This window comes from Heterocephalus glaber, unplaced genomic scaffold (genome assembly GCF_053883595.1).
Source record: "Heterocephalus glaber isolate CG9 unplaced genomic scaffold, H.glaber_assembly_v1.0 deba00001733, whole genome shotgun sequence".
Taxonomy (NCBI): domain Eukaryota; kingdom Metazoa; phylum Chordata; class Mammalia; order Rodentia; family Bathyergidae; genus Heterocephalus; species Heterocephalus glaber.
The window spans coordinates 17,573,865-17,601,619 of NW_028258444.1; the positions used below are offsets into that span (position 1 = coordinate 17,573,865).

Sequence of the window (27,755 nt, forward strand, 5' to 3'; positions counted from 1 at the left end):
GCGGGGCGGGGGCACCGGGACCAAGCAAGCTGCGCTGAAATGCTGCGGCACCGGGCGGCGGAACCCGGCGTCACCGCCTTACTGGTCGCTCGCCGAGCTTTCCCCCGGTGGACTCTTTTCCATCCTGGCCTCCGAGCCATCCACGGAGCCTCCGCAATCGCTTCAGTAATTACCTCTAATTTAAAAACTGCGCGTTGGAGGCCGGAACAAGGTTGCGAGTGCGATTTTTCAGGACAAGTCTGGAATTCCTCAAGGAGCTGACCCTACAGGTTTCAAGATCGTCAGGATAAAGGGCCTGAGAGAGCCTTGAGGAGTCCGTTCTGAGTGGGGGATCCTTCGTTCAGTTGACTTCACCAAGATGGTGCAGTATGAACTAGGCCTTCGGCTGTGTTGCCCACCAGTCACGCGGGGCATCTGAGCTCTTGAAATGGGACTGGTATGACTAGAGTTGTGTTGTAAGTGTGCATGTTAGGTTTAAAGACTTGATTTTTTAAAAAATGTGAAATAGCTCATGAGTGATATATGGGATACATTGGGTTAAATATATTATTGAAATTAATTTCACCTATTTTTAGCTTTGTTAATGTTTCTACTATAAATTCCTAAATTACAAATGCGGCTTGCCTTAAATTCCTACTGCACAATTCTTCCTTGAAGCATTACGACAGATTTGACCGGAAAAGATCAGAAGGGCCTAAGAAACAGAATAAACATATCACTGTTAGAATCTGTTTATAACTGATAAATCACATTCATTTTTTCATCCTCACAATAATTGTGTAAAATATTATGTTATAGTCTAAAAAATGTCTCGCTTAAGGTTTTATGTGACAATCATTTCTTTAATATGTAGTTCTCTCCTGCTTTATGACATACATTGTAAGTAACAGATGGGAATCAAAGAAAGAACTCTGGAAGCGCATGTCAACAAATATTTGCAATGAAATGTAATAGATGTTGAAACAGAGAAATATGCTCTACACTTGGAGCAGAGAAGTGCCTGTGTGTATGAGGGATGTCAGAGAAGGTGTCACAGAAATTCTGAGGTAGAAGAATAGGCTCCATAATGAGAAGGAGGAGAATGAGCTACACAAACAGTTGAAGAAGGCATAGAACATATTCTAGGAGCAGATCATGGGATATGTGGGGAGGAATGGTAGAGCCAGGATTCATATCCTAGCTTTTGGAACTAAATGTAAGGTTCTTTTCACTTATGCTATCACTGGTGATAAATACAATGTGTTAATTAGGGCTGGGTAACAATACCAGTATTTCAGTAGTTTAACTCCACAAAGGTTTATGTCATTCAAGTCACAGAGTATTTTGGATTGACTGGGCTTGGGTGGAGATATCTGTTCCTTGCATTCGTGGAAGAACTAGGCTCCTTCCATCGAGAGGATCCCATGGCCTTAGAAGACTGCAGTTCCATCTATAGGGCATCTATAAATAGGGAAAGAGATCTGTGGCTAAATTGTCCACAATGGTAGGAGCCAATCCTGGAAGTAATTTTTACCATATACCGTTAGCCAGAATGCATGTGCATGGTCACATGGTGCCACCTAACTATAGGATGGCTGGAAAATAAATTGTGCTTAGTAGAAAAGGAAACAAGAGTTTAATAAACACTCATAACTGCATAAATCTGGTATTACTAAATATTATAACAACCTAGTCTTTCTTATTTGGAAAACAAACCAGTATGAGAGAATATCTTAAAATAGAAAAGAAAAGAGATAAAGTAGGCTTTGACTCAATGACAAAATAGTAGGTCATAAATAGTTAATAAGCATCTACTTTATGCCGGGACATTGTCTTAAACATCCCAGGGAGTAAATGTAAAATACCATTACATTATGCTTTGATGTATATCTCTTTATTAAGTATAGACATTATCTCTGCATGAGTTCAGAGGCAATAAGTGAGCAAAGAGGCAAAATAGAAAATTGAGCCCTACTTTGATTTTTAATCGGGTGTTCATGTCTCCAGTTTGGTACTTGCCTTTCATGAAAGTCCAAACTTCTATGCAATATTACAAAGTGGGATAATTATATGAGAACATTAGGCATATCTTTCCTTTAAAACTTTCTAGTACAAGAGTTTCAGGATCAACTTTGGAGGTAAAATGTAAGAAGAACACCCCAGATTGCATTGGAAGGCAGAAATGGACGTGCTATGTAATGAAAATCTCACAGATGGAAGTGTATCTGCCTAGAGTAGAGAAGAAATGAAATGGGGCAAAATGATAAAAAAAAAAAAAAGGTCAAGGATTTTTTACTTGCTATGCAAGGTGATAGTTACTATTTTTAGGTTTACAAGGAAGTGATATAGCTAGTATTTGTTTGTTTTGTTTTGTTTTTTGAGACAAGGTCTTGTTTATAGCCGAGGCTGACCTCAAACTCATGGTGATCCTCCTGCCTCAGCTACATAGTATTTTAAATTACATCATTAGAAGAAAACTTGTTGGTCCTGGGCTGTCTTGTTGATGAAGCTCTGATAACACAATGGAATGAATTGGGCCCACAGTTGAATTCTAATTTGTGGAATATAGACTTCCTTTAGACATATGAATGTTCTTCATGGACATGAAGGAAAGGTCTCATACATTCAGGGTCCCAAGTTCCATATAAAATTTGAAAATATCTTAAGAGATACTGTCTTTTTTTTTTTTTTTGACACAAGATCTCGTTATGTAGTTCAGGCTGGCCTCAAACCATGGTGATCCTCCTGCCTCTGCCTCCTTAGTGCTGGGATTACAGCCATACACCACCATGCCCACCTGAGATATTGTCTTTTGTATTTCAGCTTGGCTCCTTCATTTCTGAATTCTTGTTCAACTTATATAAGAGGGTATAAGTCAAGTGTACACCAATTTAGGAAAGTATTATTCAAGTTCTTTTATTAGTTGATTATAATAAATTACAGTCTAGCTTATAAATGTCCATTCAGCCATAATGAAATCATGCAATCAGTTGGAAATTAGAACCTAACCACAATTTATGGTATTGCCTTTTATTGGATCCAAAGTTTTGAAGCTTGTGTCAGAGATGAATTTTCTTCCAGCAGGGCAGTGAAGACAGTTGTTTCCTCTATGTCCACAGCTATAAAGGAAAGAACAGGGCTAAAGGAAATCTTGGGTTAAGACTTCTCTAAAGGGGAAAAGGAAAGGCTCTGTAGTCATTGATAACTAAATATAGCTGACATTTGTAAGGCACTTTATAGTTTATAGAGTAAACTGGGTATGTGATCTTCATAACTCAAGGAAGTGAATTATTTTTATTTCCAGTTTACTGTCAAGAAAAAAATGGCTGAGATATTTAAAATTCTAGGCCTACCATTATTTATTTATTTAATTTTGGGAAGATTCACCTGTATTAGCCTCAGTTCTCTTAACTATACAGTGAATGTCATTACTTTATTGGGTAGAAGTGAGGGATAAGAGATACAATGAAAATCAGTAATACATTGGAATAATTCAACAAATGATAAAATACACAGATTGAAGCTGGATAACAAAGGGAAAGACTTTAGTAGTATGACGGACAATAGAAAGAATGAAAATAAAATTTATTTCTAAATAAAACAAAATTTATTTGGGTTCCAGAACTGGTTGGAATGGAATGAGCTGGTGGTATAGGGGGCAAAGGGAGTGCTTGAACTGGGGGTTATGGAGGGGCTGCAGTTGTCGGTAGTAAGTAGGAACAGAGTATGACTTAGGGATGTTCATGGCCGAGGAGGTGGACAAGATCATTTGAGAGAAAGACAATGGCTGAGAGGCTAGGATGTTAACTATGGTTTGAACGTATATCCCAAATGTTTATGGATTGGAAACTTAATCCCCAAATTTATAGGTTAGTGATATTTGTAGACAAGTCCTTTGGGAGGTAATTTGGATTAGATGAGGCCATGAGAAGGAAGCCCCCTGGTGCCATGCTCTTGGACTTCCCAGCCTTTAGGACCATAAGCCAAATAAATTTCTATTTTGTATAAATTACCCAACTTATGTATTTCATTAGACCAATAGAAAATGGACTAACACATGAAAGCAGCACCAAGAAAGGAGTTGCTCCTATACAAATACCTCAGAATGTGGGAGTGGCTTGGAACTCAGTAATTGGTAGAGGCTGGACCAGTTTAGAATTGAATGTTAGAAAAGCATGTATTTCTTTTTTTTATTATTCTTAAGTTCTTTTATTGGTACATTTTAGGGATACAGTACATTTACATTTGTCATTGGGTGCTTGTACCTGTACGTGATGTATCTTGGTTCTTATTTTTTCCCCATTATCTATGCAACCCTCACCCCCTCCACCCTTCCCTATTTACATAGACTTTGTTTCCATTTTTTTTCTTTTCTCATAATTTTTCCTTTCCCTTCTTTCCTTTCTCATTCCCCTTCCACCTTCCCTACCCCTTTGGAACTTTCTTTCCTATTTCAAATGATCAGTTATTCATTTTAATCCTTATTTACACTTTCATTTTCTCACACTAGAGAAACTATTTGGTATTTACACGTGTGCCCTATTTATTTCACTTAAGAATATGGCCTCAATATGCATCCATTGAGCTATAAATGTCACTAGTTTCTCATTCTTTGTGGATGAGTAGTACTCCATTTTATTAAAAAACCACATCTTTATCCAGTTTCCAGTTGATGGGCAATTGGGCTGTTTCCAAGCTTTAGCTATTACAAACTGTGCCTCTATAAACATGGGTGCACATATATCACTGTGGTATGATACTTTTAATTCTTTTGGGAAGATACCCAGCAGGGGAATAGCTGGGTCAAATGATTTTGAATCCATACTGATTTTCACAGTGGTTGCACAAGTCTGCACTCCCACCAACAATGGAGAAGGGTTTCTTTCTCCCCAAACCCCTGCCAGCATTTATTATTGGTTGATTTCTTGATAGCAGCCACTCTTTCTGGGGTGAGGTGGAATCTCAGTGTTTTTTTCATCTGCATCTCTCAAATGACCAGTGATGTTGAACATTTTTTCATATGTTTATTTGCTGCTTTTAATTCTTTTTCTGAGAAATGTCTGTTCATTTCAGATGCCCATTTTTGAATTGGGTCTTTGAATTTGGGGGGTCTGATTTTTTTCAGTTCTTTATATATTCTAGATAGTAGTCCTTTTTCTGTGGAACAGCTGCTAAAAATTTTTTCCCACCTTGTAGGTTGTCTCTTAGTTCTGCTGGTGATTTCTCTTGCAGTGCAGAAGCTTTTTAATAAGATGAAATCCCAGTTGTTGATTCTTTGTGCTAGTTTCTGTGCTACTAAGGTTTTGTTCATAAAGTCTTTTCCTATGCCAATGTCTTCAAGAGTTCTAGCTAACCTATCTTCCAGCAAGCTTAGTGTTTCTGTTTTAATATTTAGATCTTTAATCCACTTTCATCTTAGTTTAGTGCATGGTGATAGATATGGGTCTAGTTTTAATTTTTGGCAGGTTGAAATCCAGTTTTTCCAACACCATTTATTAAATAGGGTATCTTTCCTCCAATGATGGTGGTTGGCACCTTTGTGAAAGATGAGGTGGCTGAGTATGTCTGGAGTTGTTTCTGCATCTTCTAATCTATTCCACTAATCCTCAGGTCTGTTCTTTTGCCAGTACCATGCTGTTTTTATCACAGTAGCTTTGTATTATAGTTTCAAATTGGGGATTGTGACATCCCCTGCCATGTCTCTGTTGCCTAGAATTGTTTTTGCTATTCTAGGTCTCTTCTGGTGACAAATGAATTTTTGTATTGTTTTCTCTAGTTCTGTGAAGTATATTGTTGGAATTTCAATTGGCATTGCATTAAATCTATATAGTAGTTTTGGAAGTATGGCCATTTTCACTATATTAGTTCTTCCTACCCAGGAGCAAGGGATGTCTTTCCATTTTCTCATATCCTCCTTGATCTCTTTTTTCAGACTGCTGCAGTGTTCAGTGCAGAGGTCTTTTGCTTCCTTTGTTAGGTTGATTCCTAGATATTTCATTTTTTGGATGCAATTGTAAAAGAAATTGTTTCCCTAATTTCTCTCTCAGTGAGACTGTTATTTGTGTACAAGAAGGCTATTGTTTTTTGAGTGTTAACCTTGTATCCAGCTACTCTACTGAATCTGTCAATTAAGTCTAGAACTCTTTTGGCGGAGTATTTTGGGTCTTCTATGTAAAGTATCATATGGTCAGCAAATAATGACAGTTTAACTTCTTCCTTTCCTATCTTTATTCCTTTTATTTCTTTCTCTTTTCTAATTGTTGTGGCTAATGTTTCCAGAACTATATTGAACAGGAGTGGTGATAGTGGGCATCCTTGTCATAGTCCTGATGTTAGTGTGAAAGTTTTCAGTTTTTGACCATTTAGTATGATGTTGGCTGTTCATTTTTTATAGATAGCCTTAATCAGGTTGAGATAAAGACCTTCTATTCCAATTTTCTGTATCGTTTTTATCATGAATGGGTGTTGGGCTTTGTCAAATGCCTTTTCTGGATCTATTGAGATGAACATATGCTTTTTGTTCTTGGCTCTGTTAATATAGTGTATTACATTTATTGATTTATGAATGTTGAACCATCCTTGCCATACCTGTGATAAATCCTCTTGTGTATGATCTTCTTGATGACCCTCTGTATTCTGTTTGCCAGTATCTTGTTGAGGATTTTTGCATTTATGTTCATTAGAGAGATTGGCCTGTAGTTCTCTTTTTGGGTTGGGTCTTTTCCTGGTTTTGGAATCAAAGTAACACTTGCTTACAGCAGTGAATTTGGAAGTATTGCTTTCCTTTCAATTTCATTGGAGAGTATAAAGAGTAATGGCAATAGTTCTTCTCTAAATGTCTTGTAGAATTCAGCAGTGAAGCCATCAGGTCCTGGGCTTTTCTTTGTTGGTTAATTTTTTATTACATTTTCAGTTTCATGCATTGTTAATTGGGGTGTATAGAATTTCTATATCTTCATTATCTTTGGCAATTCATATGTATCTGAGAATCTGTCCATTTCTTCTGTGTTTTCCATTTTATTAGAGTACAGGTTCTCGAAGTAGGTATTGATGATCCTCTGGATTTCTGTTGTATCTGTTGTGACTTCACCTTTTTCATTTTTAATCACATGGATTTGCACCTCTTCTTTCCTTTTTTTGATAATGTTGGCTAAAGATTTATCAATTTTATTTATTCTTTGGAAAAACGAACTCTTCGATTCATTGATTTTTCGGAGCATTGTCTTAGTCTGCAGTGCATTGATTTCTGCTCTGATCTTTATAATTTCCTCTCTTGTACGAGTTTTGGATTTGTTATGCTCTTCTTTTTCTAGGAGCTTGAGGTTCTGCATTAGGTTATTTAAATAAGTTCTCTCTATTTTCCTGATATGGGCATTTACTGCTATGAGTTTCCCACATAGAACTGCTCTCATTGTGTCCCATGGATTGCTGTATGTTGTACTGGCATTATCATTTACTTGTAGAAACTGTCTAATTTCTTCTTTAATTTCCTCTATGACCCAGTGGTTGTTCAGGAAGGTGTTGTTCAATTTCCATGTGTTTGTGGGGGTTTTGTGGTTTCTTAAGGTATTGATCTCCAATTTTATTGCACTATGGTGTGATAATTTACTGGGTGTCACTTCAATTCTTTTACATTTACTTAGACATGTCCGATGAGCTAGCATGTGGTCCATTCTGGAGAATGACCCATGTGCAGCTGAAAAGAATGTATATTCTGATTTTGTGAGGTGGAACACTCAGTAAACATCTGTTAAGTCCATTTGTTCAATAGCTTGGTTCAGTTGTAGAATTTTGTTGTTAATTTTTTGTCTAGATGACCTGTCTATTTGTGATAGTGGGGTACTGAGGTTCTCCACTACAATTGTGTTACTGCTTATTTGGTTTTTCTTGTCCATTATATTTGTTTTGTATAGTTGGGGGCATTCATATTTGGAGCATATATATTTATGATTGTCATCTCTTCCTCTAGGATTGTTCCCTTCACAAGTATGTGGTGACCATCATTGTCTCTCTTAATTAGTTTTGGTTTGAAATCTACTTTGTCTACAAATAAGATTGCTACCCTGCTTTTTTCTGGGTTCCTGTGGCATGGAGAACTGTTTTCCATCCTTTTACTTTCAGTCTATGAATTTCTTTTTGAGTTAGGTGTGTTTCTTGTATACGAAATATTGTTGGATTTTGCTTCTTAATCCATTCTGTCAGTCTATTTTTTTTAATTGGTGAATTGAGGCCATTAACATTGATGGTTATAATTGATATTGACTCATCCTTATCATTATGTTTTACTGTTGTTGGCTCTTTTATTTTTTATTTTTCCCCCTTTCCCTTCAGTTTCTTTCCTTGCCTGATGGCTTCCCTCTGTTGGGCCTCATGGAGTTGTGACCTTAATTGTCTTTCTCTAGGATATTGTTTAGAAATGTTTGGAGTGCTGGTTTAGTTTTCATGAAATTTCTCACTTCTTCTTTGTCATGGAAATATCTGATTTCATCATCAATTTTGCAAGATAATTTTACAGGGTACAACAGTCTAGGTTGGAAGTTATTTTCTTTTAGGGCTTGAAGTACTTCACTCCAGGCTCTCCTTGACTTGACGGTTTGTGTCGAGTAGTCTTCTGTGATTCTGATGGGCTTTCCTTTGTAGCTGATTGTTTCTTTTCTCTAACTGCTTGTAAGATTTTTTTCTGTTGGGTTTCTGTGATATTGACTATTATATGTCTAGGTGTAGATTTTTTTGACCATGGCTAGTTGGAGTTCTATATGCCTCACTCATCTGTTTGTCCAGTTCTTTACCTCTCTCTCTGTCTTGGATGATTTCTACTAGTCCTTCTGTGAACAGTTTTTTATGTCAATTGTACTTTCTCCTGCTTTTTCATGGACTGCTCTCAGACTTTTGTTATTCTTCTTTGCATCATCTAGCAGCTGCTGGATTGATTTCTCATGGTCACTTACTATTTTGAAGGAATCTCTGTTTTCATGGTCATTAACCTCAATCCTGTCTTCCATATCTGATATTCTATCTTCACATTCCCTTAATCTGCTGTGCATATTTTCAGTGGAGTTTTTAATCTCCTGGATATCTGTCTGAATCTGTTTCATGGTTTCCATTTCTTTCTTATGCTGGGCATTCATGGCTTCCAAGATGGTTCTGAGCTCATCTATTTTTTTTATCTGTTTCTGTTCTAGAGCCTCTAATCATGTCTTTCACTCTGCTCACCATCTCTGTAGTTATATGGGAAATTATTTATGTTTTGAAATTTTCTAGAGCCTCATTCATCTGTCTTGTTACTTATTGTGCTGTCAGTTCAGGGTGTACAAATGGTTGATTATAAGACTTTTCCACCTTGTTTCCCCCAGAATTTACCCTTGATGGGGTGGAAGTCTGAATTTGTGCCTTGCTTAAATGTCTTCTCTTTTTTTTTTTTTTTTTGGTTCTGTCCTTGGCTTAATTCCTGTGTTGGTACTTTGAAATTGCTTATTGTAAGTGGGTTTTTTTTCCTTGTATTTAGAACCCTTCTTCAATGATTGCTTCTCAGGGGTGTCTTCCAGATATAGCTGGTCTTTAGGTTTTGAGTCTCTAATGACTCTGAGGTTATCTCATTTTCATTATACCAAGAAGGGCAACTGATTAGATCAATCACAACACCTTAGCCTAAGTGATACAATCAGTAAAACCGTAGCATCAAATACATCTTAGAAAATGACAATTTGTGGTAGTTTTTAATCTATCACCTTTAACTGTGTGAATTAAATAAAAATTGAGGACCAACCCAACATATGTGGTTAGTAAATAAACTCTTCAATATATCAACTTTACCCTTCAGGATGGGGAGTTAGAAGGAGTTGGAGAGGGAGGGATAGGTAGGTAGAAGGATAGGGGAAGGTTAGCAGTGAGACCAGGGGACACAGGTGAGAGAAGGAAAAAGAGAAGGAAAGAAAAATAAAGAAGAAATCCAAATTAGGGTCAGAACAGGAACACAAAGGAAGATGAAGAACAATGTGGGCCAGGAAGAGAGTGAGTGTAGGAAAGAGAGAGAAAGAATAGAGAAAAGAAGAAAAAATAAAAATTTGAAAATAATAGGAAAAAAAATAAAAGCAAAAAACTAATTTTGAAAATAACAAATAAAAAATAAAACTGAAAATGAAAGGCCTCCTTCAGGTTATGTCTCTGCTGTCACAATAGACAATGTGGGCAACCGTATGCAGATATAAGTCAATGAGTCTCAGGAAACCAGTTGCAGATCCATGGAATTCAGGCAGATTTCTGGCAGCACGTCCCAAGTTGAACTCCCTGCCCTCTTGCAGGGTTGAACTCTGCAAGGTTCTACTGCAGGTTCTAGCTGCCCCTTCCCCTGAAGATAGTCCAGGTTCTGATGGGAAGTGTTGATCCCTCCAACTTACCAAGTATGGTGGTCTGGTGTGCCTTTATTGCAGAGATTCTCTTCACTCTTCCAGTGGGCTTCAATTTTTCATCAAGGATCCTGAGGGAGGCCCTTTATCTGTTGTTCACTTCAGCTCTATCTTCTGGAGCTCAGGACAACTGCCTCTATGCCCCCCCTGTGCCTTTGTAGAGTAGAACAATGTAGTGGTACTGCCAGGTTGCCCGAGGTGCATGGGGGGGTGCTGCAGGTACGCTCGTGGGGCTAACATGGTTGCTGCCATGGGTGTGGCAAGCAGCGAGGGGTCCTTACCTTGTTGCAGGTTCCCAGTGGTCGAGACGCAGGTTGGACTGAGCAGGGCTCCAGGCCATAAGAGACCTCTCTCTCCAGTGGGCTAAGCTGGTCACTGCTGTATGTGTCTATGCATCTAATTTGAGAGCACCTCAATATATAAAGCAAACTTAAAAAGAAAGAATGTAATAAAATAATAGTATACACCCCTACCTTAATCAATAGACTGGTCATTCCTACAGAAAATCAGCAAAGAAACATCAAAGTTAAACTGCCCTCTAGGCTAGATGGACCTAATAGACTTCTATAGATAGAATACATTTCAATAGCACATGGAACATTCTCCAGGATAGATTATATGCAAGGCCACAAAACAAATCTTATCATTTTTAAAAACCGAAATCATATGAAGTATCTTTTCTAGCTAAAATGGAATATAAGAAAAAAAATCAATACAGAGCCAGAGGCCTGCCATTCCATTGGTAAGTGCGTGCAGATCCCGGGGAGCAGCTATGTGGCCCAGACACAGAGCAGCTATGTGGTGTCGCTGCAGGCACATACCAGCCAGGGCTCTGCCCTGACCCTAGAGGCTACTGCACACCCACCCAAGCCAAAGGCCCACCTGGAAAAGAGCTGCACAGGCACGCAAGCTTCAGCCAGGAGCCCGCCATTCCATCAGCCACAGACAAAGACCCACCTGGAAAAGAACTATTCAGGCACACAAACAATACCCAGAGGCTCACCCTGATACCATTGATAGGTGCATGGAGACCCTAGCAAAAGCCTGTACAGACGACAGGAACTGGGGTGCACAGCCCCCAGTCAAAGGTCCTCCTAGACAACAGCTAAATAGAGGCCCCAGCAAGAGGCATGCCTAGAAACCATCCCAAGTGTGCCCAGGTCCAAGCCAGAAGCCCACCCAGGCAACAGGTCAACTCAGGGATCTAGAAGGTAACCACTCTGATCCCAGGAATTGTTATATTGGTAAGCTGCAGAGTAAAGTCTGTTTGATGGCTTGCTGAGAATTCAAGACAACATGGTGAGCAAAAACTTGCCTCAACAAAGGCACAGCAGGCTGCATCTGTTGAAATGAGAAGACACAAATAAGTCTCAAAACCAGACTTCCAGATCACCTAAAGCAACCCCAAAGGGCAACGAGATGGAACAATCTGATACTCAACCACCTGGACTCCCTGAACTGACAATGAAAGAGGACTTGGAAAAAATGAAATCAGAAATAATTTCTCAGATAACAGCAGAGATTGTGCCCATAGTACAAGACATGATTAATAAATATAGAGCAGACACAGATAGAAAAATAGAGGAACTGAGGAACACGATGAAATCCCAACATAGGAAACAAATGGAATCAATAAAACAGATGCAAACAGATTTCCATGAGATTAAAAACTCCATTGAAAGTTTATGCAGCAGAATGAGCCAATGAGAGGATACAATTTCAGATATAGAAGATAGGATTGCAATTAGTGACCCGGAAAAGAAAAATTTCTTTACAATAGTAAGGGACCATGAGAAATCAATCCAGCAGTTGCTAGACCATGCAAAGAAAAGTAATATCAGACTGATCAGAGTCAATGAAGAAACAGGAGAGTGTGCAGACAGCATAAAAAATTTTTCACAAAAATAATGTCAAAAAACTTCCCATATAGGGGAAAATTGACATAGAGATAAGTGAGGCATATAGGATTCTAACTAGCTGTGATAAGAAAAAACTACACATAGGCACATAATAGTTAAGATTCCAGAAACTCAACAGAAGAACAAAATTCTACAAGTAGTTAGAGAAAAGAAACAAATGACATACAAAGGAAAGCCCATCAGAATCACAGCATACTTCTCAACACAAACCCACAAGGCAAGAAAAGTGTGGAGTGGTGTATTTCAAGCCCTAAAGGAAAACAACCTCCAACTCAGATTAATGTACCTACAAAACTATCTCTCAAAATTAATGGAGAAATAAGATACTTTCATGACAAAGAGCTCCTTAGGAACTTCTTGAATACCAAACTAGCACTCCAAAAAATTTTAAACAGTCTCCAAGGAAATGACAATGAGGATCATAAACTTAGGAAGCCCTGAAGAATGAATCCATCAGGCATGACAAGAAATTAAACACAAAGGGGAAGATTCCAACAAAAAGAAAAAGTCGTGACAATGATAAGTCAGTGTATCACTTAAATAACCATCAATGTTAATGGTCTCAATTCACCAATCCAAAGAAATGGACTGGTAGAATGAGTCAAGAAGCAAGGTCCAGCAATATGCTACATACAAGAAACACACTTAATTCAAAAAGAAACTCATGTGCTGAAAAGTAAAGGGTAGAAAACAATACTCCATGTGACAGGAACCAAAAAAAAAGCAAGAGTACCTATTCTCTTTGCAAATCAAGTGGATTCAAATGAACACTGATTAAGAGAGATAATGAAGGAAACTATATCCTTGTGAAGGGAACAATCCAAGAGGAAGAGATGACAATTATTAATATATATGCACCAAACACTAGTGCACCCAACTAGATAAAACAAATACTAATGGACATGAAAAATCAAATAAGCACTAATACAGTAGTAGTGGGGGACAGCAGCACCCCACTGTCACAAAGAGAATGATCAACTAGACAAAAAATAAACAACAAAATTCTAGAACTCAATCAAAATCTTGCACAAATGAACTTAACATATTTACAGAGTGTTCCACCCCACAAAATCAGAATACATATTCTTTTCAGCTGCACATCAGTTGTTCTCTAAAATAGACCACATACTCCCTCATAGAAAATGTTTAAGTAAGTGCAAAGGAACTGAAGTTATCCCCTGTATATTATCACACTGTAGTGTGATGAAATTGGAGATCAGTAGCAGAAGAAACCACAAGAATTTCATAAACACATGGAAATAGAACAACACACTTCTGCATGACCAATGAGTCACAGAGGAACTTGAAGAAATCAGACAGTTCCTACAATTAAATGATAATGACAATACAACATTTTGGAATCTATGGGACACAATGAAAGCAGTCTTAGGAGGGAAATTCATAGCAGTGGATACTGACATTAGCTAAACAGTGAGCTCAATTATACAACATGATGCTGAACCTCAATCTTCTAGAAAAAAGAAGAGCAGGACAAACCCCAAGCTCATACAAGGGAGGAAATTATAAATATCACAGCAGAAATCAATGCAATGGAGACTAAAACAATAATACAAAAAATCAATAAAGCCAAGAGTTGGGTCTTTGAAAGAATCAACAAAATTGACAACCCCGTAGCCAACCTTATCAGAAAAAGGAAAGAAAAGGCTCAAATTCATGCAATTAGGAATGAAAAGGGTGAAATTACCATGGACCCAGAAGAAATCCGGAGGATCATCAGCACGTACTTCAAAAACATATACACCAATAAGATGGAAAATACAGAAGAAATGACCAGATTCCTAGACATGTGTGAATTACTAAAGTTGAATGAAGATGATCTAAAAATTCTAAATGACCCAATATTAATCAATGAAATTGAAAATGTAATTAAAAACTTACCAACTAAGCAAAGCCTGGGTTCTGATGGCTTCACTGCTGAATTCTACAAGACATTTAGAGAGGAACTACTGCAACTACTGTTTAAACTATTCAATGAAATTGAAATGGAAGCACTACTCCCAAATTCATTCCTGGAAGCAGGCATCACCTTGATCCCAAAGCAGAGAAAGACCCAACTGGAAAAAAGAACAATAGGCCAATCTCACTAATGAACATAGATGCAAAAATCCTTAATAAAATACTGGCAAATAGAATGCAGAAGATGGGTCAAGATGATCAAGAAGATCACACACCCAGACCAAGCAGGATTCATCTCAGGGATGCAGGGATGGTTCAACATACGTAAATCAATAAATGTAATACACTATATTAATAGAGGCAAGGACAAAAACCGTACAACCATCTCAATAGATGCAGAAAAAGCACTCCACAAAATCCAATATGCATTCATGATAAAAACCCCTGAAGAAAATGAAATAGTTGGTCTCCATCTCAACCTGATAAAAGCCATCTGTGAATAACTAACAGCCTATATCATACTAACTGGTCAAAAACTGAAATCCCTCACACTAAAATCAGGAACAAGACAAGGATGACCACTATTACCACTCCTGTTCAGTATAGCTTTGGAAACATTGGCCATAGCAATTAGACAAGAGAACAAAATAAAAAGAATAAAGACAGGAAATGAAGAATTGAAATTGTCATTATTTGCAGGTGACATGCAACTCTATATAGAAGACCCTAAGAACTCCACCAAAAGTTTTCTAGACTTAATGAACAAATTCAGTAAAGTAGCTGGATACAAGGTCAACTCACAAAAAATCAATAGCTTTCCTCTACATGAAAAACAGACCACTGAGACAGAAATAGGGCAAACAATTTCTTTCACAATAGAATCCAAAAAACTGAATTACCTAGGAATCAACCAAACAAAAGAAATCGAAGACCTCAACTCTGAAAACTGTAGCACTCTGAAAAAAAAGAGATTGAAGAGGACATCAGAAAATGGAAAGATATCCCTTGCTCCTGGGTAGAAAGAATCAAAATAGTGATAATGGCCATACTTCCAAAACTGCTATATAGATTCAATGTAATCCCAAAATCCTAGCAGCATACTTCACACACCTGGAGAAAATAATCTAAAATTCATTTGGAACATGAAGAGACCTAGAATAGCAAAAGCAATTCTAGGCAACAAAGACAAGGTAGGGGATATCACAATCCCCAACTTGAAACTATACTACAAAGGTACTGTGATTAAAAACAGCATGGTACTGGCAAAGAAACAGACCTGAAGATCAGTGGAACAGATTAGAAGATGCAGAAACTGATCCAGACACACTCAGCCACCTCATCTTCAACAAAGGAGCCAACCATCCTCACTGGAGAAAAGATAGCCTCTTTAATAAATGGTGCTGGAAAAATTGGGTTTTGACTTGCTGAAGATTAAAACTAGACATATGTCTCTCACCACGCACTAAACTAAAATCAAAATGGATTAAAGATCTAAATATTAAAACAGAAACACTAAACTGTCTGGAAGAGAAGTTAGGTAAAACTCTTGAAGGCATTGGTGTAGGAAAAGACTTTATGAACAAAACCTCAGTGGCCCGTGAACTAGCACAATCAACAAGTGGGATCTCTTCTTACTAGAAAGCTTCTGCACAGCAAGAGAAACCACCAACTGTGTGAAGAGACAACCCGCAATGTGGGAAAAAATTTCACCAGTTGTTGCTAAGAGAAAGGTCTACTGTCTAGAATCTATAAAGAACTTATGAAAATCAGACCTCCCAAATTTAAGAACCCAGTCTAAAAATGGGCATCGGTAATGAACAGACATTTCTCACACAAAGAAGTAGAAATAGCCAATAAACAGATAAAAAAATGTTCCACATCACTGGTCATTCAAGTGATGCAAATGAAAACAACACTGAGATTCCACCTTGCTCCAGAAAGAATGGCTGCTATCATGAAATCAACCAATAACAAATGCTGGTGGGGCTGTGGGGAAAGAGGAACCCTACTCCACTGCTGGTGGGAGTGTAGACTGGTGCTACCACTGTGGAAATCAGTATGGAGATACCTCAAAGAACTAGGACTGGAAGTTCCATTTGACCCAGCTATTCCCCTGCTGGGTATCTTCCCCAAAGAATTAAAAGAATCATACCACAGTGATATATTTGCACCCATGTTAAGAGCAGCACAATTTGTGATAGCTTAAACTTGAAAGCAACCCAATTGCCCATCAACTGGAGACTTGATAAAGAAAATGTGGTTTTTTAATAAAATGGAGTACTACTCAGCCATAAAGATGAGAAACTAGAGACTTTTATAGCTAAAGGGATGCACATTGTGGCCATACTCTTAAGTGAAATAAATAGGACATACGTGTGTAAATACCAAATAGTTTCTCTAGTGTGAGAAACTGAAAGTGTAAATAAGGACTAAAAGGTATAATAGACAACGTGAAATAGGAAGAAAAGGGGCAAAGGGAAAAGGGAATGTGAGCGGTAGGAGAAAGGAAAGAAGGGAATGGAATTAATATGAGAAAATAAAAAATGGAAACAAAGTCTTTGTAGATAGGGAGGAGTGGAGAGGTTGAAGGGAGGGCAGCAGAATGGGGAAAATATAAGAACCTAGATGGATTATTTAAAGGTGCAAATTTCCAATGATTAATGTCATTATATTGTGTACCTAAAATGTACCAATAAAATTAATTTTTAAAAAAATCAATACAATGAGGAACTGTGGAAATTGTACAAATAAATGGAAATAAATCACCCTGTTTCCAAATAAACAACTAGTCAATAAAGAAATTAAAAGATTATTTAAAAGTGTCTCAAGACAAATGAAACTAGAAGTACAATGTATAAATGCCTATGGAATACAGCAAAAGCAGTTTTACAAGGGAAGTGTATAACAATCAAGGCCCACCTTATAAGGGAATAAAGACTACAGATAAATGGTCTAAAAACAAGAAAAAATATGAACAAACAAAACCCAAAATTAGAAGATGGAAAGAGATATTACAAGAGGAGAAATAAATAGAATTGAAACTAAAAACAACATAAAAGATATTGGCATAAATCAGAAACACAGAATAAAACAGAATAAAGACATCTCCAGTCCATGAATTTATAGCTAATTGGTTTTTGTGAAAGGCACCACGAATGTGCATTGGGACTCTTCACTAAAGGGTTCTGGGAAATCTGGATGTTCACACGTAAAAGAGTGAAATTATGTCCCTATGTCTCACTATATATAAAAATCAACTCAAAATGAACTAAATTTATAGGTAAGACCAAAAAACTCTGAAGTTTTCTGAATACAATTTAGGTAAAATACTTTATAACATTGGTGTTGGCAAAAATATTTTTTAGATATGATTTCAAAAGAACAGCTGACAAAAGAAAATACAAATAGATGAAACTGGATCAATCTAAGTTTCTTGTGCAGCAATGAAAAGAATGAACAGAGAGACAACATACAGAATGGAGGAAAATATTTGCAAACCACATCTGATAAGAGGTTAATATCCAGAAGATATAAAGAGCTCAAACAAATCGATAGTGAAGCCTTCAAAAATCTGACTGAATGGACTAAAGATTGGAATAGGAATTTCTATTGGTACATGTTAGGTACACAATATGATGACATTCATCATTGGAAATTTGCACCTTTACATGATACATCTTGGTTCTTATTTTTTTCCCCATTTCCCTGTGCTTCCTTCAACCCTCCACCCCTCCCTGTTTACAAAGACTTTGTTTCCATTTTTTCCTTTTCTCATATTAATTCCATGGAACAGGAATTTCTGAAAGAAGACATACAGATGGACAAGAGTATATGAAAGAATGTGCGATATTGCTAACTGCCAGGGAAACACAAATCAAAATCACAACGAGGGAGGATTTCATTCTAGTTATACACTATCACTGGGAATTTAATTAGTAATAGCCACTATAAAAATATATATGTTAGTATTACCAAGCCATAGAAAAGAATAAATCCAGCCACTTAGGTCAATACTGATGAACCTAGAGGTCATTATATTAAGTGAAATAAGGCAAACACAGAAGGACAAATACTGCATGATCTTGTTCATATGTAGAATATAAAAATGTTAATGTCATAGAAGTAAAGGTAGGATACTGTTTATCAGAAGCTGTGGGGGGTAGAGGAAAAGGAAAGATGTGGAGAGTCAGCAAGTACAAAATTACAGTTTTTAGAAATAAATTCTGGTGTTATATTACACAGAACTTATAGCTGTCACAAAAATAAATTGTATATCTCAAAATAACTAGGCTAGATGATTTGTTCTCATCACAAATAAATAACGGATGTTTGAGGTAATGAATATGCCTATTATTCTAATTTCATCATTTTGCAGTATATACATGTATCAAAACATACTGTGCATAATAGATTTGTATAAATATTAGATGTCTATTAAAAATAGAATAAAACTTAAAAAGGTAGTGAGCTGAAAGATTAGCTACAGGCTGTGCCTCCAAGGAACACAAGGCACAAACCCAGCTGTCTTCTGGGATCTAGCTCAGCTGCTTATCCATTAGCTACTTAAACATACTGGTACTTCCAGTTAGTTAGACCTGAGAACACTGTTTTCATAAGTTCAGAATCTTAGAATGGTATGGAAACAATATAGAAAAATAAGTGAGCAAGTGACTGGGCATGAGACAAGTTGCTCAAATAATTAACTGGTAAGATTTGTAACTCCTTGATTTATATTATTTTCCAAAAGTGTGATACGTCTGAGCTCAGAAATATGTGTGAGGGTTTTGACTGAGGGGATCCCTGGAACTTCAGTTAATATGGTCCTTTTTTTCCACAAATATCTGCAGAAATGAAAAAGGATTGTCTATAGCCAGATTTGTATAGCTGTGAAGTTTTCCTGAGGTTGAAAATTTGCCTATTAATGAAGAAAATCATGCTTCTCTCTTTATCTGCAAGGTAACATCCCCACTAGTTTGCTCACAGAGCAGTCCATTGCACCTGCCCTTGGCTCTTTTCCTGCATTTCACTTCTCTGTTCCTGTGTTTCTCTTTAGTTTTGTAGAAATACTGAATGATGAACAAGTTAGAAATATATGACGTGGTGTGTTTAATTAGAGTCAAACAGTCTCATAAATTATATAACTAAACTATTACAGATTTGCAACTCCATTATAAATTCGAGAAAAATAAAAAGAGAAAGAGCTAAGTTTTCGAAGTTCACACAGTGAGTACATAGTAGAAATAGGATTTTTATTCCTTTCCTCAACTCCATTTCCAATCCCTACAATCTGATCCTCTCATCTCATCAGTGGACCAGAACAGAGCAGTCCCCGAGAACCTGTGGTACTCAGAAAACCACATCTGAGAGCTAACAAGGATATGAGGGAAACAAGCATAGCAGAACAGATTGGCTTCCTTGTTCTGTTCTTCCTTGTTCTTCTAGCCTAATGTCCCACTTTTACGAACTCCAGAGTTGTTTACTCTGACACCATAACCATTCCTCATCTCTGTTCACCAGTGAGGCTTGTAGTATACAGAGCCAAGTAAGGGACAAGTGACAGGCACTTTCAAGACCAAACTCTCCAAGGAGTTTGTTTCTAGCCCCGTTCTACTTCTAGCTTCCTTATTCTTCTTTCAAAAGCTGGCAACTTCTCATGATTCCAGAAGTATCATCCAGGAAGACAGTGTCCCAAAACGTCACTCATAATCACCCAACTGTTACTGCTACCAAGAACAGTGAAATTGTGGATATTGCTTTCATTATTCATTTATTTTTGTTTTCATGTAAAACTTTTAGAATTTTGATAAAGTCAGGTAGCTATTTTTCTCATTCTGGATTGAACTGTTCAAAGCAACCCTTTGGATATTTTCCACTGGACTCATTACATATAATGGTGCTTTTACAAAACTTTTGTTATATTTCCTAGAATTTGTTTATTTTATATTTTAGCTATATAGTCTGAAAAATGTATTACTAATACTAGTGTGATTTCAAATGTAAAAAAAAAAGATTTTAAATTAATTATATGGTTTCCTGGGACACTTCTAACAGAGAAAATCTCTATTTCAGTCTAGAAATTAGGTATTTTGACAGTGAAATATAATAGCCTGGGACAACTTTTAAACTTTATCTCCGAGGTTAGAAATATTTCTTCATAAGTCAAACATCTTTAGTAATTATAGCTGGGGTTATATCTTTGGAGTTTAGGAAATCTGAGGGACACTATTTGCTGGCTCTGAAACTACATAAACAAATACAGCTTCCTTCCTACTCTCTAGGCAAAGTGGTCCCTCCACTTGGAAGCAATGTATTTATTCCTACAAAACTACTTTTTTGTATCATTAGGAGATGAGGGACATATCTCAAGATGAGACTTTGCAACTTCTGAGGACATTGTGCGCAAACCACGGTTCATGAATGAAAGAAAAACAATCCTAGGGAAAATTCACTCTTGAAATACTTACAACAGTCACATATTCTCCATCTCATTTTGCTCCTATAGAATCCAGGGGAAAAGTTTATCTCTCATGGTATCCAACTAACTCTAATCTGATGCAATTTCTCAACTTTTATCATTTAAAAATGTGAGGAGCCTAGGATCAGCCTGAAAATGGAGCAAACGACGTGAATTGTTTATCCTGAGCCAGAGGTAGACATATGGTATCAATCAGAGCAAGGGAAAAAGATCAAACTGTGACTGATGATGAGAAAGTATAGGCTACCTGTGTAACAGCAACCTCATCACAGCACATTTCTTTCATCTATTTGTTTGTAACAATTCTTTATTGTGAGTTTATTATTTTAGCACTTTAAACATATTTGAAAAATGATAGGTCCTTAGAACTTTGAAGTTGGGGAGAAGAATAAAACAACAGGTGGGTTGATCAGGTGGTTCATTGCCTTTTTTTATTTCAAAGAAATTTCTTTGAATCATGCCTCAGTTACATCACTATTTATACCACTAGAGCGAAGATATTTTTAAGAAGTCTCTATCTCTATCCCTATCCTTCCTCCTTGCTTACTCAACTGGTCTCACTCCAGTGACGAAAATTCCAGTCCTCTTGAATCAATCACATTTTCACTATCCATCCATTGTCATTAGAGCTCTCAGTTCTTTTCAGAAGAACATAAGACCTAAAATAAAACATAACAACAAAAGTTCATTAGCCTATGTCATAAGGAAAAGAGTGATCTATGAAGGTAGTGGCTTGTTGTAATGACAGAGATGTGACACTTAAAATACCAAAGTTATTATGGTGTCTAAACTAGTAGTCAATGAAATTTGGATTCCAAGGTTGTCAGACGATAGTACATTTGAAAGAGAAAAGTAAGGCATTGAGTAAGGTGGGATATAAGAGGAATCTTTATTATTTTTATTTTCTGCATTCCAAGGCAAGATGTAGGTATGAAGAACTTTAGTGCTATCACTGAGTTCATCCTCCGTGGACTGTCTCCTGATACCCAGGTCGAAGCTGTACTCTTTGTACTCTTCCTTGCAATTTACCTCCTGACCCTGACAGGAAATTTAATGATACTGTTGGTGGTGGTGGCTGATGTTCACCTCAATTCACCCATGTACCTCTTCCTGGGTCACCTCTCTTTCCTGGATCTTTGGCATTCAACAGTCTCTTTGCCCAAGATGCTGGAAAACCTCATGTCTAATACCAAAACCATCTCTGTGGAGGGCTGCTTGGCCCAGGCCTTCTTTGTATTTGTCACTGGGGGCACTGAGGCCTGCCTCCTGGCTGTCATGGCCTATGACCGTTATGCTGCCATTTGCCACCCTCTGCTCTATAGCCAGATGATGAACAACCAGCTCTGTAAGAGTCTTGTGTGGGGTTCCTGGGGCTTTGCCTTCCTAAATGCCCTCATCAACACACTTCCAGCTGTGAATTTGGACTTCTGTGAGTATAGAACCATCCCTCACTACACCTGTGAGCTCCCTTCTATCTTCCTTCTCTCCTGCTCTAATGTCTCCACCAACATCACTGTCATGTTCTGGTCTTTTGTCATACATGCTTTTGGAACCTTTGTCGCAATTTTATCCTCCTATGGCTGCATTGTCTCCACCATCCTGAGCATCAGTTCTACCACAGGCAGAAGCAAGGCCTTCTCTACTTGCTCCTCTCACCTCACTACTGTGATCTTGTATTTCGGTTCAGCATGCTTACGCTATCTCATGCCAGCCTCAGGTTCTCCCTTGGAGTTAATCTTCTCTTTACAGTACAGTGCGATCACTCCCATGCTGAATCCCCTCATCTACAGCCTGAAGAACAAGGAGGTGAAGACAGCTGTAAGAAAAATATTTGGAAAATATTGTCAGCATTCTAAGTAATTGATCATAGACACAGAGTGTTACGGCTTGTGTTTTGATGTCACCCCAAGTGATAGGTGGAGCTTTTTCTGGATTTGATTCATGGTGTAATGCTAGGCTCAAGGGCGCTAGGATTGATGGTGTGAGTGCTACTTGCCCTAAGTAGTCTGCATAAGATAAAGGGGCCAGAAAGGCACTGTTGAGGGCCCTACCCCTTCCACTGTTGCTTTTGCTGTTTTTCACTGCCATGAACTGTTGCCCTCTCTCATCCTGCCTTGGAGCTAGCCGATTATGGGCTGAAACCTCTACAAACTATAAGCCAAATAAACCCTTCCTCTCTTAACTTTGGGTGTCAGGTATTTTGCAATGAGAGAAAAGTAACTAAGACACAGTGCAAAGAAGAAACGAAAGACAACTGAAGTTAAGATATGTAGCAATTAAGCCCAACTGCCATTAAAGTCAGATGCTATTGAAAATGTTGGGGTTTTTCCTGAGGAATGTCCTTTAAAGTTAATCCTGCCCAGAGATAAAGCATTGAGTGAGCTGTCTTCCTTTTTCATGAAATTACCTTAAAACATGTTGATTTATTGTTTTCTTTGTGGAGGACATTTGTTGGTTTGCTGCCCTGCATGCTTTCTTCTTTCTATTAATAACAGAACCCACTCTTCTTTTAGTAAAGTTCTGCTGACCCACTCCATGCACTAACAATCTTAGTATTCTTCCCTCTGCCACAACAGAAGTGATTGTGAGACCCGAGTGGACCAGTCATTTTATTACATTCCCCTACTACTCTGTGACTAGCCCAACAGTGTGGTCAATTGATTGCAAAAATGGCTCAAATTTTCTACCTCCCCTATATTCACTCCCTTTGCAATTTGACTTTTTACCTCTTCCCATTAAGACATGTATTTTCCACCCTAAAAATGCTAAATCTGGGATGTCCATGTGACCGACCTTCCATGCTTATAGAATTCTAGCTCTGACCCTCAGATGGCCTTGCATATGTCCCCTCTCTCACACACACACACTCTAGCCTCTGTCATGAAAACAAACAGGCTAGCCTGGAGGAAGATGGGTGACTAACACATGTCCAGCTGACCCCCAAACACATGAGATCTCCGTGAGAGTTAGCAGTGCTACCTACCCTCCCCACATGTAGGGTAGCAGCATGAATAAACTCAGCCAGATGAGAATGACCTAATCTATAGATTCATGAGTAATAATAAATGCTCCTTGGTTTCATTTAGTGATTTTTGCATTTATTTTTTGTGCACCATTATTGTACAGATAGCTGATGCAATGATAACATACATAAGACCATAACCCAAAGTAAGCCAGTAATACTTTTCCTCCAGGGAATTTGTATACTGACCAGTGACCAACTAAAAGAGAAAGTACTTGGAGCTGAGACTAGTTGACGGCAGGGCCTAGAAAGACTGTCCATGAATTCCTCTACTCCAAACTACCCAATTTATTTTCTTATCAACAGTCAAGTTTTTCAGCAAGAAAATAACAATAAGAAACATTTTTTTAAATGTCTGTGGTGAGAATTCTACAAAATGCTTCATCCATTATCCTGTTTCCCACTGAAACAAACCTAAAAAATTAATCGTCTTTCTGATGCAAAATGGAAATGTAAAGAGATATAAAACCTGCCCAAGATCACAAAGAAAATGAGTGGCAAACCCAAGATTTTAAGCCAGAAAGTCTGAATTGAGAGTCCAGGTCCCTAATGCCTTTTTTTTCTTAGTCTGTTAGTTACCCATATATATCCATATTGTGTGTTCCACATAATCCATTATCACTTTATGATATCCAAGATTAGATTCTCTTGGGGCATAAAAATCCAAACTGATATGGGAATTTCTGTGACTGCTTTAGCACACTTATCTCCCCCATTATATGATCTTATACCCTTTTCTTAAATAATATTTTTTAGCAATTTAGAGTCAGTTTTTAATCTTAGGACAAAAGAAAATATTATATACTTAAAGTTAATATAAAATGCATAACAGGTAATTACTTCATGAAAGATAATTAAAATTCATTATTGTGCCAAAATGAAACTAAAAGAAAAAATACAACTAACTATACTCTCAATGAGAAAAAGGCACCATAATATGTGGAATGGTAAAACATACCTTTATTTTATTGCCATAAACATATCTTTATCTTATCAACATATCTTTACTTTTCTTTATTTTTATGAGTATACTCATAACTATTGTTGACTAACTTATAGATTACACTGGAAACTTAAAGCAAGGCCACATCAAATCTCCAAATTCTAGCCCCAATGATAAGAATAAAACTCCAGGTCTCTCATTTTCATTATAAAAATTTATTTTATAGTCATAGGGCTGATTTGATCCCCAAAGAAGACTTATTATGAAGTGCAAGTTTGCAGCAAGTTTTGAATTTATTATTTTACCTGCACTTGTAAGGGTGTTTGTCAGAGAGGCAGGGCCACTATGCGTGATATGGACTAAGTGATGCACTGTAGGAATTGGGCCTCAAATAACGGGGAAATGAGCCTGGAAAGTAAAGGTCTGGGAGAGGGAGGTGGGGGACCAGAAGAGGAGTCACTATCTAGTTCTTCTGAACTGTTGGTACAGATCAACAGCTCAGAACTTTCCAGGGAAATATGGAGCCACAGAAATCTGCTGCCAAATTAAAGCCTCCATGAGGGGGAGCTCATGGAGATATCTGTGTGCATCCGTTGCCCCTGTGTCATTTCCATTTCTGGAGATTGGTAGCCAAGGGTCTGGTGGTGCGCTTGCAGCTGCTGCTGTTAGTCTTCCTTGGGAAGAAGAGCTGACGATTTAGTGGAAAAGAGCAAGAACAAGCTTGCATCATGCGTCCATTACCAGATCTGGCCATGGAGACCAGCAAAGAATACAGTATTCATTTCTGCCTTCCAAATTTGACAAATTCTTCTTTTGGTCAATCTAACATGTAACCATATATGGAAGAGGAGTCAGTGAAATGTCATTGCCAGCTTAACCAAGTTGACACAGCATAGTCCAGCACAGCACTAGATTTATTACAGAAGGTAACATTGGCCCCGAAGGTATGAGAGTTTAGAAATTGAATTAGCCATATCTGGGAGAATAACAAATCCATAACCACTCAAAACATTCCCTTTTCTGACAAAGTTATCTCTTGATTGTGAGAGAATGCTAATTGTTCCTCTGTGCTTTAATCTTTGTTGTTCTTGTGCACAATTCAAAGTCAATATGGCCTGCAGAATAAAGTGAAGAATAAGAAAAAGAAAAGAAAGAGTAGCTCATGGAAGAAAGTATAAGAACTCATTTATTCTGATCTCCAAAATCTGGGGAATGTTGCAAAAATGAATCCTGAGTGTTCTGACCAAGAATAATAGTCATCATGTTGTATTTTTGTTATTTTTAATAATTTTGTAGCATAATGTATATAAATAGTTATAAATAGACATGTAAAAATTTACCTAAATGTATAAATGTAATCATATAAATGTTCTGGGTTTTCTTATTATGCCTCCCCTTTCTCTTCTCTGCACTTACTCTACCTGTATATATTAGCTCATGTTAACAATCGAGTACATATAAATATGTCAGTGTATATCTTCAAGTTCTTTTAATCATATATAATCACATATTTATATAGATACATGCAAATATGTACACATTCATGTCTACAAATACAGAGTTTTGCTGCTCTATTTTCCAATGAAACATATAACCAATTCTTTTAATTTTTTTCTCAACCATTTGACAATAAAATCATTCAAAATGCTATATTTCTACTTTGTTTTTGTTATATTTGCATTGTAGAAATGTACAGTAATTCTATTCATTATTGTCCCATATACAGGCATTCATGCATGTTTCTTCTAGTTTTTGCCACTATAAACAATGTTCCAATAAACATTAAATATTTTTAATGTTTAAATTATTTTTTTAGATCAATTTCCATGAAGGAGATTGCTGGATCAATTCCTTAACATTTAAACATTTTTTATCTTTTATATAAGCATCACTGAGATATAACTTACAAAAAATATAACTTATCAATTTAAAGTGTACAGTTTGATCATTTTTTATATATGTACATGTTCTTGGAATATTAAATATATTATGTTTCCTATATTATTTGATGAATAAATTTTCCAGCTCTGTAATTTCATTTCGTACATTTATTATTTCTGTTGCTCAAAGTTCCAATTTTTATATAGTCAAATACATTTTTTCTTATAGCATTGTTATCTAAATTTCTATCTGGGGTCCTGGGATGGTAGGCCCCACGCCTGCCTTGCAAACACAAGGTCCTGAGTTCAATCCCCACTACTGGAAAATAATTTTTTTTCTATTGGCTCCCTTAAGTAACAATTGTGTATCATCTATAACTTCTCTTCCAATATCTTTTTATATAAATTAAATTAATTCAGAAATTATTTGAGCACATTGTATGAAATGGAAATAAATTTTTATACTGTAGATATATAAACACCTCTGACAGACACTTTTACTAAATAAGTTTTTCCTTCTTGACAGAAGTCAAGTAATATTTGTCAGCTGGGTGACAGTTTGAGAACTCTGTCTCAATTTATATTTTATACTAATTTTCCCTTTTCTTTATAAAACATATTAGTTGATAGAAGAAATCTCCTCAGCATGCTTTAAGTATTCACGTTTATTCCCATGAATTTATTCTTTCATTTGATTCAGATATTTTTATCTAATTATCAAACCAGAAATTGGTTCTTAATCTTTTCATGTATTATGTCCTTTGAAGAAGTATTAACTTTTTTCTTACAAAGTTTTTCTCTAAGAACTTTGAAGTTTTGTCACCATGTTTTCCTATTTCTATAAGAAACAATTTCTAGCACAGAAAAGCTGTTGAGTTTTGTGTACTCATCCTGCACTGAGTGTATCAGATACTGTAATGAGTCATCCCAGGTTCACTTCAACACCCTGCTAGAGTTCAAAATCTAGAATGCTAAAAATCATGGCCTCCTGAGAGTACTGATCCAATTAAACAGATGCATTTTGCTCCTGTAAATCCTATGGAGAGAGGAGGGAGAGAAGGAGAGCCAGAGAGAGAGAGAGAGAGAGAGAGAGAGAGAGAGAGTGGTTCTTAAGCAGCATCTGTAACAACCACATTCTGACTCAGCCTGTTGGTTCCTAGATGGGTCAGGTGTTGTAATAAGGGAGACAGGTGTCTAGGAATCCTGCACCCAGC

At 37.1% G+C, this 27,755-nt stretch overlaps 1 protein-coding gene across 1 annotated transcript; it reads left to right on the plus strand.

Moving 5' to 3' along the window:
* Window positions 1-2: 2 nt before the first annotated feature.
* LOC147821509 (olfactory receptor 8S1-like) lies at window positions 3-26,329 on the plus strand. Its single transcript, XM_087199924.1, has one exon. It carries the CDS (start codon window positions 21,627-21,629, stop codon window positions 22,554-22,556), a length of 930 nt encoding a protein of 309 aa, XP_087056050.1. The 5' UTR covers window positions 3-21,626; the 3' UTR covers window positions 22,557-26,329.
* Window positions 26,330-27,755: the final 1,426 nt, after the last annotated feature.

Excerpts from the sequence above, each read along its gene's own strand:
- LOC147821509 (XM_087199924.1), top strand. The coding sequence starts at position 21,627 with ATGAAGAACTTTAGTGCTATCACTGAGTTCATCCTCCGTGGACTGTCT.